Source organism: Pelobates fuscus, chromosome 2 (genome assembly GCF_036172605.1).
Source record: "Pelobates fuscus isolate aPelFus1 chromosome 2, aPelFus1.pri, whole genome shotgun sequence".
NCBI lineage: Eukaryota > Metazoa > Chordata > Amphibia > Anura > Pelobatidae > Pelobates > Pelobates fuscus.
In genome coordinates this window covers 23,983,870-23,994,870 of record NC_086318.1, presented here as the reverse complement: position 1 = coordinate 23,994,870, position 11,001 = coordinate 23,983,870, and the positions used below count along the sequence as shown (strand labels likewise).

The following is an 11,001-nucleotide window of genomic DNA, read 5'->3' as shown; positions in this document are numbered from 1 at the left end:
GAGCTTGCATGCTGTGTGCTGTGGTTGGTGTTGACTTTGCTTGCTGTGTGCTGGTGTTGGAGGTGAACTTGCGTGCGGTGAGCTTGCTTGCTGTGTGCTGGGGTTGGAGGTGAACTTGTGTGGTGGGGTTTGTGGTGAGCTTGCGTGCTGTGGTTGGTGGTGATCTTGCTTGCTGTGTGCTGTGGTAGGTGGTGAGCTTGCATGCTGTGTGCTGTGGTTGGTGGTGAGCTTGCATGCTGTGTGCTGGAGTTGGTGGTGAGCTTGCATGCTGTGTGCTGGGGTTTGTGGTGAGCTTGCTTGCTGTGTACTGTGGTTGGAGGTGAGCTTGCATGCTGCGTGCTGGGGTTGGTGGTGAGCTTGCATGCTGTGTAGTGGGGTTTGTGGTGAGCTTGCTTGCTGTGTGCTGTGGTTGGTGGTGAGCTTGCATGCTGTGTGCTGGAGTTTGAGGTGAGCTTGCTTGCTGTGTGCTGTTGTTGGAGTTGAGCTTGCTTGTTGTGGTTGGTGGTGAGCTTGCTTGCTGTGTGCTGGGTTTGGAGGTGAGCTTGCTTGCTATGGTTGGTGGTGAGCTTGCATGCTGTGTGCTGGGGTTGGAGGTGAGCTTGCATGCGGTTTGTTAGGATTAGTGGTGAGCGTACATGTTGTGTACTGTGTTTTGAGGTTGTGGGGATCTGGGTTTTGTGGTTGGTGGTGCCGTGGCTTGCTGGGGCTGGTGATGAGCTTGCATGCTGTGTTTTGGGGTTGGGGTGAGTTTGCATGCTGTTTTGGGATTAGTGGTGTGTTTTGGGTAGTGGTGATTGTGGGGTGGGTTGGTGGTGTTGTGAGCTTGCATGCTTTATTTTGGGGTTGGTGGTTAGACTTGCATGCTGTGTGCTAGGGGTAATGGTGAGTGTGCATGGATTGGTTGTGAGCTGGCATGCTGTGTGTTGTGGTGAGCTTGCCTGCTGTATTTTGGGGTTGGTAGTGATGAGCTTGCTTGCTGTGTGTGCTGTGCATATGTTGGAGCGGCTCTGACTTTGTGAGCAGTTGGAGCCTCAGGCTGGAGGTGAGGCCATTCCATTCCTTACTGACTCCTGGGAGGAGTTGGCTCCTGAGAGACTGCTGTCATTGGATGAACTTGTTCCTGGAACTGATAAATACACCAGGAGCCAGAAACTCGCTGCACACTCTAAGGAGTGCCTCCTGTCTAAGGTCTCAAACAAGAGGAAGAAGAAGTCTAACAAGTCTGTTCTCAAACTCAGTGCAGACAGAGAACACCCTCACACCGAGCAGTGAAAGTCCTCACACACAGCCACCAGTGAAAGTGCTCAGACCAATGTCTGCTCTGATGGGCTCTTATTCCACCTGGTCAGAAGGCTTGGACTGCTCCACCATGGATGGGGACCTCTCAGATGGCCTGTCTCCTCACAGAGCTCCCCGGGAGAAGGGATCTGAAACTCGGATCAGGAGACCCATGAATGCCTTCATGGTTTGGGCTAAGGATGAGAGGAAGAGATTGGCTGTGCAGAACCCAGACCTTCACAATGCTGAGCTCAGCAAGATGTTAGGTAAGACATGGGACCCACTGAGTCACAAGAAATACTGAAAAAAACTTATCTAGAAACAAATATGGATAACCCTATTTTAATCCAGGAATTCAGTCATCTGCATTGTATGAATATGCAGATCATTTAAATGCAATAAAAATAGAACTCCAGTAACTGGTTTTGCAGAATTACTTTGTAACTAGGTATAAATACTTTTATTTTGTTATATTATATATTCTATATACATTGGCTGTAGACAAAGCATTTACAACACATTCAGTTAGTGGAATTAGTGCAACAAATGCTATTGTTACCAATACATTATCGGATCATCTTGTATCATGAGATTGCTAAAACATGCAAAACCTCCACAAAATGAATCCAGATCTCCCCTTTACCAACGAATGACTTCAATAAAACTACAGCGGTGAATTTGGTAATACATAGTAATAATAGCTAGTATAATGGGAAAATGTGGATTATTTTATTATGCAGATTTCGAACTAACTTACAGTGTGCTATTGTGTGTGTGTGTGTGTGTATGTGTGTGTATATATGTGTGTGTGTGTATATATATATATATGTGTGTGTGTGTGTATTTTAAATATATATATATATATATATATATATATATATACACAATCTAAATATGCACGGACAGTGATGTAGGTATATTTTATTTATGTACGCACACACACACACACATTATTTTATTCCCCACAGATCTCCAGTTAATTTGTACACCTATAGAAAATGTGCTTCTGCAAATATGCGCGTATATTATTATTATTATTATTATTATTATTATTATTATTATTATTATGATTTATATAGCGCCAAAAGATTCCCTAGCGAGTTACAATATTATTGGATCTATTTCTATTATTGCATCTATTTAACGTTCTATCCTCTTTTTCTGGCAAATAATAAAATATTTTGTTTTATATTTCAATAATACTACCAGCAATTGACCCTAATTATAACATTACATAACTGGTAAAATTAACCCCAGAATTGTTTTCACAGAATAAATAGGGGGTTCATTCACTCAGTTAATAGTGAGTTTGATGCTCCAAAACCAAATTACAACATGCAGAAAAAGTGGAGTTGGGGAAATAAATCTTCAAGGAGTGGAGATTAAAATCCAATGTTTAGTGAATAATCCCCATTATGTCTGCCTGTTTTGTGTGTGTGTATCTAGTAATTGGGGAAGGGGAATTTAGAGCCAGTGTGTCTAATTATACAATATATTGTTACATTTTGTAAAGCAGTCTAGGTAAGAATTGTTCCACAAAGCAAAACATTGTTATAAAGTGTATTTTTTTATATATTTTTTTTTTTGTATGGTGAAAAAAACAATATTAATTATACAAAAAATATATCAAAAATACACTTTATAACAATGCATCGCTTTGTGGAACAATTCTTACCTAGACTGCTTTACAAAATGTAACAATATATTACATTTATGATATTAAGAGCAATGTGCTGAAGTTGAGCAGTGAATTGCTGTCAATTTTGGGTGGATTACTGCAGATCCCCCATTCAGGTCTCCTCCTGCCCCAGGATCAGTCTCTCTCACACTTGTTTGTGAGTTTGTCTGTCTCGGCGACTTTAAAGGAAACGCTTTGATTGAACTGATTGCAGAGACAACTTTGTTTTTATTGAAATAAACACCCCGTCTGGTTCACAGACTGGAGTCTATCGCGTGATTTACTAACACAACGCCAATAATATTAAGCTGCCTCACTGTGTGTCTTTGTGGATTTCTATAGCCATAAACAAAGCACAATTCTATATATCAACATTTTAATGTGACAGATTAGGGCAATGTGTGTACACCCCTTATTAACCTGGATCTCAGATAACAATGTTTACACTGTAACGATTATTGTCAATATAGTCCAATATTCACGAGAATTGTTACATTTCGTTTTGCTAATCCTATTTTAATTACTTATATTACCTCTAATATTTTAACATCTCACTTTCAACTGAATAGATATTAAAAATGTGGAGTTAGAGTGGTGTGTGATAACCGGTAAAAGCTACTTGTTAATTTGAGTAATTGGCTATCGATTTAGGTTCAATAGGGAACAATTCCACAAAGAATCCTACACGTCTGTAACTCTGTCTTAATAATAATAATAAGGATAATAATAATTATTATTATTGTCAACATATTCAGCAGCGTTTTCATTTATAGAATTCGGTATCTGACAAAAAGCAAATTACATACAGAATATAGCAGAGGGGGGAAAGCCCTGCTCGAACGAGCTTACAATCTGACTGTATTCCGATGAATTTCTGTTTGGCAATGTGTCTGTATATATGTGTGTGTGATTGTAAAGGCCTGTATGTGGTTTATATGTTTCTAGTATATTGATTTCCATGGCATGTCTTTGTGTTTAATTCTTCCATGTAGAATAGGAAGTCCTATGGTAGGAGTGATAAGAGTGCTCAGTGTTTTCTTAGTGTTATTCTAAGTGGCTCATTAAGCAGTATCTGTTGTGTGGATGTGTGCATCCTGTGAGCTCTGTCCTGGTCCCTAATGGCTGTGTTTTGTGTCCTGTTTGATGTGCAGGGAAGTCCTGGAAAGCCCTGACTCCCACCCAGAAGAGGCCTTATGTAGAGGAAGCGGAGAGGCTGAGAGTCCAACACATGCAAGACTACCCCAACTATAAGTACAGACCCCGCAGAAAGAAGCAGATCAAACGCATCTGTAAGAGGATGGACACCGGCTTCCTGCTCAGCACCCTGTCCAGGGACCAGGACTCTCGCCCAGAGAGCAGGGGTGGCAGGGCAGGAGGGGACATAGAGGACAGTCCTGGCTATCACCCAGGGGTGGCCCTCACTGACATCAGGGGCTACAGAGAGTCTCCGGGTAATAGCACCAAACATGATCAAACATATCCTTATGGGCTGCCCACCCCACCTGAGATGTCCCCTCTGGAGGTTATTGACCAAGAGCAGAGTTTCTACCCATCATCGTGTTCTGAAGATCACCATCCTCACCTCAGTGGAAACACTTCATACCCCAATGAATACACAAGAAATCCCATTCTCTGCGGCCACCTCAACCAAATATCCCTTCCTCAAAATGGGCCTTCAATGATCCCAACTGTAGCCAGTTGCCCCCCACCATATTTCAATTCTACTTATCACTCTATGCACCACAACTACCATGCCCACCTTGGCCAACTCTCTCCTCCACCTGAACACCCCCAGTACGACGCTATAGATCAAATCAGCCAAGCAGAACTTCTGGGAGATATGGACAGAAATGAGTTTGATCAGTATTTAAATACCTCTCGACACGAATCTGGTGAAATGACATTACATGGGCACATTCCGGTTTCACATTCCCAAGACCTACATCCTCCTGAGAACAGCCTTATCTCTGTCCTGGCAGATGCAACAGCAACATACTACAACAGCTACAGTGTTTCCTAGGGACCTCCTGGAAGTGTGAATACAAACAGTGTTACTGGTATCTTCTCTACTAAGCTATGGACATTCACTGTAAGGTCTCAGGATTGTCTGAGAATTGTCTCACACATTTTCTGAGTTTGTGATGATCTTCAAACAGTAATACCTTAGTTTGGCTCATTTAATGTGATCCATGTATGTAAAGGAGATTGTGTTCTAAGATCTGGACAGGATGAGATAATTTAATCATGGACTTTCAAGACAAATAAGTAATTTTCAATTCTATATTTTTTTTAATTTTTTTTGTAGCACGAATGTCCACCTTTTGTTTCTTTTAAACACTGGTTACAATGTGAGAACATGAAAGACAAATATATAAATTGTGGGCACTTAAATGTTTCATTTGTAAGTACACTTTCTGCTGTAGATTATTTGAAGAAGGAAGTTGTATTACATTAATCCGTTTATTGAAACTAATATTTAAATAAGACAACGAATGTTGTTTGGTGAAAATTTTGTTCAGATTAAATATATATATATTAAAAAACAAACAAAAAAAAACACTGTTTCTTATTGCAGAACACAAACTATTTGTGATATGTTGTAACTTTGACGCTCCAATTCTTGTTATATTGTTCATTAAAATAATGGACTTGCATTCTTCAATGACATGTTTACTGTCTGCCATTTGGGAATCGGTAGTGAGAATGGTTTGCAAAGCTGAAACTGCACTGTTAATATTAGACTAAATCCACGTTTAAAACTCCCACTATATCTAGCTGTACCTGACCTGTATTTTGAATGGATGTACATATGGTTCTCCATAAATATTTAATTTAAGTATGTTTTTTATACAATAAACCACATTGTGAACTTTAATAAAACAATCTTTCTCTTTTATTCTTCCTATCCTTGATAAACACACACACACACACACACACGTATAAATTCAAATGGTTCCATTAATATACTGATACAACCAACCAGGGCAATTCATTTTAAAAGCCACAAGTCGCTCTGAAAACAGCGAATTCGTGTAATTTATTTTTTTTGGACAACTGTGGCATAACATGTTACATTAATATGCTCTGGATTTTGTATTTCCACCAGTTTTATATCATTACTCAGCACAACACGATAATGAAAAGCATTTTGAAAACCGCTATTATGGGTTTATTTGTTTTAGAATTTATGCCATCACTCTAATACTGTAAATATACTCCTATTGTGTCCTATATAAAACACAAGCCATCTCTCTATTCTTATAGAAACATTTCATATTATGTCATTTTATTTCCATAAAGAATAGTAAGTCTGATCCAAACATTGCAATAAATACAGTAACATCGTAGCAGGTACTGTTTGATGCAATTCTTACTATATTTTCGTGATCTCTCCAGCTACAATAAGGGGGCTCGCTGGGCAGAATGAGACCTGTGTGATGGCTGATTCCTTAGTAAATCACCGAATGATGGTTAGAAAGAGATTTCCATCGCTAAGCATTTGCCCAGATCGGATTCTATTTCTTTGTTGTATAAAGTTTATGATATGAGCCATTAAAGAGCTAGTTTACCTCTGAAAGTAGTTTGCCAGCAATTTACTATTCCATTTCACTAGAATAAAATATTCACTAAAATAGTTATTTTCAAGTGAATATAAAGGGATTTATTTACTAAGCACTGTGTTACAGAGAAGGAAAAATAAAACCTAAATTGTTAGATTCAGGATCCATCTGTTATTCAATAGAGCCCATGTTACCAAATGAAATCCTCAATATTGCATTGTATAGTTATTGCTATTTCAGAAACCGGTTTAGTTTTCAATGCAAGCCAAGTTAATTCCGTTTTTTTGACCCGGAGATTTTCTTTTTCTGTTCTGTTATCTTGGCATTAAACCTGATATTACATTTCTGACAAGTGACACATTGGTGAATAACACTGCACGTGATTTCATTTGACACTGTAAGAAACTCTTGCATTTAATGTAAATAACCCATTTTACAAGAATATACAAGGTCTAATATTTTAATAGAATTTTCATTTTTTTTTGTCCTTTATTTAACTGGTATTTTGTACTGGGTAAATAACATCTCGCAGTTTTCATTCTGATTGGGAAATAGATATTTGCTGTCCTACATAAAGCAGATATTTAGTGTCACAATTGCCAGCCATTTGAATTATGTGCTGGATTAATTACAGGTGTTTTTCTTTTATTACCCATATTTAATTCTAATAAATTAATAGTGCTGGGTAAGTATAGGGTATTCTAAATCCATAGCACACCAGATGCATCTCACATTCTTGCATTGAATGTAATGCTTTCCTATGAGAAACATGTGATTGGATGAGCATGATGTATATCTATCTATATATTATTATTTTAATTGTTTTTTTTTTTTTTTTTACCTATATGTGGTTTATTTTAATTTTTTTGAATATCTGATCATCAAAGTTCGTCGGTTACAAAAATACCTGGGTCTTGAATATAAAAAACACCTGAATGATCCAAGTCCCAAAGCCCCCCTCCTGTCTCATCCCCCCTCCCCCCCAGACTGTATATCCCACCCTCAATTGGTTCATATTTAAGGCCTTGGCTTAATGTTTGTGGATGATCTTTCCATTATTATTGTTAATCTGTTAATATAGTGCAAAATTGGATGTTCCTACACTTGGCTCTCTAGTATGGAAAATAAAATCCATCTACAATATGGAGGAGTTATCAACAGAAATATTAGAAAACAGAACTCATGAAAGAATTTGGTGTCCATGGAGAACATAACTGGCCTCTCTAGCTCCAGACTATCCCTACACTCCTTAGAAAAAGCATGGTTGGGTCAAATGAAAGATTTATTTTACTAATTACTTTTTCTCCCTCTACCTTTTGTATCAACTATCTTAACTATACTCCTGTTTTTAACCCCTTAAGGACAAACACTCATATTTGTGTAGAGTAATGTCTCACGTGTACAACCGTAGCCCCCATGTACAGGTTTTATGCTGTTTTGGAAAGTTACAGAGCCAAATATAAGACTTGCCGATTTCTGTTTTTGCCAATTGAAATTCACAGATTGATTACATGTTGCATTTGACACTGTATCGCAGCCCATAAATGAAAATAAACCCCACCATGTCCCCCCCACCATGTCATACCATTTGAAAAAGTAGACAACCCAGAGTATTCAAAATGGGGTATGTCCAGGCTATTTTAGTAGTCATTCAGTCACAAACTCTGGCCCATAGTTAGAGTTCGGATTTTGTTTTTGCATATTCTACACAAAAACTGCATTTTACTGGTGATGTCATCGTCGTGATACATTTTCCTGTTTTGAAACACTCATATTTGTGTTTAGTGAAGTCTACCGAGTGTAACAGTAAACCCCCCATGTACAGGTTTTATGGTGTATTGGAAAGGTCCCTCAAATTGTAATTAATTAAATCAGTAAAATTATGTAAAAAAAAATACATAAATAGACACAGAATTTTAAATATATATGTATATATATTTAAATTCCATGTGCATATTTATATAGTAATTTATGAAAAAAAAATATATATATATACTTTTTAAAAATGATTTTATTTATATATAAAAATCAAAATACAGTTAGAATGAAATTACATATAATAATATACATATTTGTTTATTCCTTTTTTTTTACGTTATTTCTTTATTTTACTTTATAAATATATATATACATACAATATATATATTTTATTTACAAAAACATTTTCACACATATATATATATATATATTTATTAGTAAAAAAAATGTTTTTAATAAAAAAAATAAAAAAAAATATATATACATATATATATATAATAATAAAGTATTTAACCAGAAGAGGTACATTCAGATTACTCTGGTTTCCAAATACGTCCTGTGGATGTTACTTTTGCACAACATCCAGGGGAATACATATAGTGTGTATGTATATATATATATATATATATATATATATATATAAAAAACACAAAGTGATTCCTGCACTCACGCTATTTCATCCCTTAATGACCGGGTGCCACCCATATGTAGCTAGTGTATCCAGAGAATTCAAGTAGATGGCTGCACTCACGTTTTTTTGTATAAAAGTCCAAAGTTTATTGTAGAATCATAAAAAAATTAGCGATCAACGTTTCAGTCCTTCTAAGAGGACTTTCTTCAGGATCATAAAGTCTTTATGATCTTGAAGAAAGTCCTCTTAGAAGGACTGAAACGTTGATCGCTAATTTTTTTATGATTCTACAATAAACTTTGGACTTTTATACAAAAAACTGTGAGTGCAGCCATCTACTTGAATTCTCTCTCTCTCTCTATATATATATTTATTAATATTCATAATAAATGTATTTTGATATTGATATATATCCCAATATCAAAGTACACTTAGAATAAAATTACACACACATATATATAATGAATATATATACAATAATTATATATATTGCCCTAAAAAAAAATAATAATAATAAAAAAAAATAATAATAAAAAATATATATATATATATATATATATATATATATATATATATTAGGACATTTGGGGGGACTGCCTGACAGCCCAGGCAGTCCCCCTGCTGGCAGATCTTAAGCCAGCTATACTGACCATGTGATCCCTCTTTCAGAGTGATCATATGGCCCGCAGGGGCCTAATTTGCCGGGGGGGACTACCTGGGCTGTAAGACAGTCCCACAGAAGTGGATTGTGGCGGAGATGAGTACACATCGGGCACTGGGGCTGAAAGCCGTTATGGTGTTCCATGCCGTTGCAACAGCTTTTAACCCCACTAAAAGCGTGATGGCATGGAACGCAATAACATAATTAAGGGGTTAATGTCTTCTTTGCTCTCCTAGTTTTCTAATCTTCCTATTGTGTATTAAAGGGATACTCTAGGCACCCAGACCACTTCCCACTACCCTTAACCCTGCAAGTGTAATTATTGCAGTTGTCATAAACTGCAATATTTACCTTGCATGGTTAAGTCCTCCTCTAGTGGCTGTCTATCAGACAGGCACTAGAGGGACTTCCGTGTTCTTAGAACACGAAAAGTGTTTTAAGCAACGCTGAACGTCCTCATGCTATGTGACGACCTCCAGCGTCGCCGATATCCCCATAGTAAAGTATTAAATAATGCTTTCTTATGGGGAGGTCTAATGCGTGTGCGCGGCCATTGCCACGCATGCGCATTGGGTCTCCCACGCCGGCTGTTGGCAGGGAAGGAGAGTAGGCAGAGCCTGACCAGCGCCGAGGGACATTGGCACTGGACTCCAGTAAGTCACTGAAGGGGTTTTAACCCCTTCAGCATCTTGGGATGGGGGTTGTGAGAGAGAGGGGCACTACAGGGTCCTACAGTGCCAGGAAAACTGGCACTGGAGAATCCCTTTAACCATTTTGAGTATGTCTATTTTTATATATAAAAATCAAAAAAGTATTACCGGCACTCTTGGAATAAATTCATCCAGTTTATTTGTAGGTAGAACCAGTCAACGTTTCAGCTCCCGGTCGGAGCTTTCATCAGGACACACAAGGCATAAAACATTGCAAAAGACAAACATATATACGACATCTCATCCAATAATCACTCACCAAATCAGCTGTAGCTCATCGATGTCTTATATATTTTTGTATATGTTTGTCTTTTGCAATGTTTTATGCCTTGTGTGTCCTGATGAAAGCTCCGACCGGGAGCTGAAACGTTGACTGGTTCTACCTACAAATAAACTGGATGAATTTATTCCAAGAGTGCCGGTAATACTTTTTTGATTTTTATATTATTGGGACCTGGCACCTGGTTACATTTCTTAAGTAGGAGTGCAAGAGGTTCTGTCTTGTTTATATATATATAGAACAATTGGTGTTAATTTTTTTTTTCTTTTCAAAGAGAGAAAATGCCTAGTGTTCACTAATATGGTTATTCAGAAATAATTGTATTTGTTTTGTAATGTACAATGTATACCATTAATGCTTTCTGTGTGACAGAGACATTGCTCCCAGACCACTTCAACGAAATGAAGTCGTCTGGGTGCCTATAGTGTCCCTTTTAGAATGAGTG

General features: G+C 37.5%; 1 protein-coding gene across 1 annotated transcript; it reads left to right on the top strand.

Moving 5' to 3' along the window:
- The first annotated feature begins 1,171 nt into the window (after positions 1-1,171).
- SOX7 (SRY-box transcription factor 7) lies at positions 1,172-5,105 on the top strand. Its single transcript, XM_063440809.1, has 2 exons — positions 1,172-1,544; positions 4,108-5,105. The coding sequence occupies exons 1-2, from the start codon at positions 1,313-1,315 to the stop codon at positions 4,974-4,976; spliced, it is 1,101 nt and encodes a 366-aa protein (XP_063296879.1). The 5' UTR covers positions 1,172-1,312; the 3' UTR covers positions 4,977-5,105.
- The last annotated feature ends 5,896 nt before the right edge of the window (positions 5,106-11,001 follow it).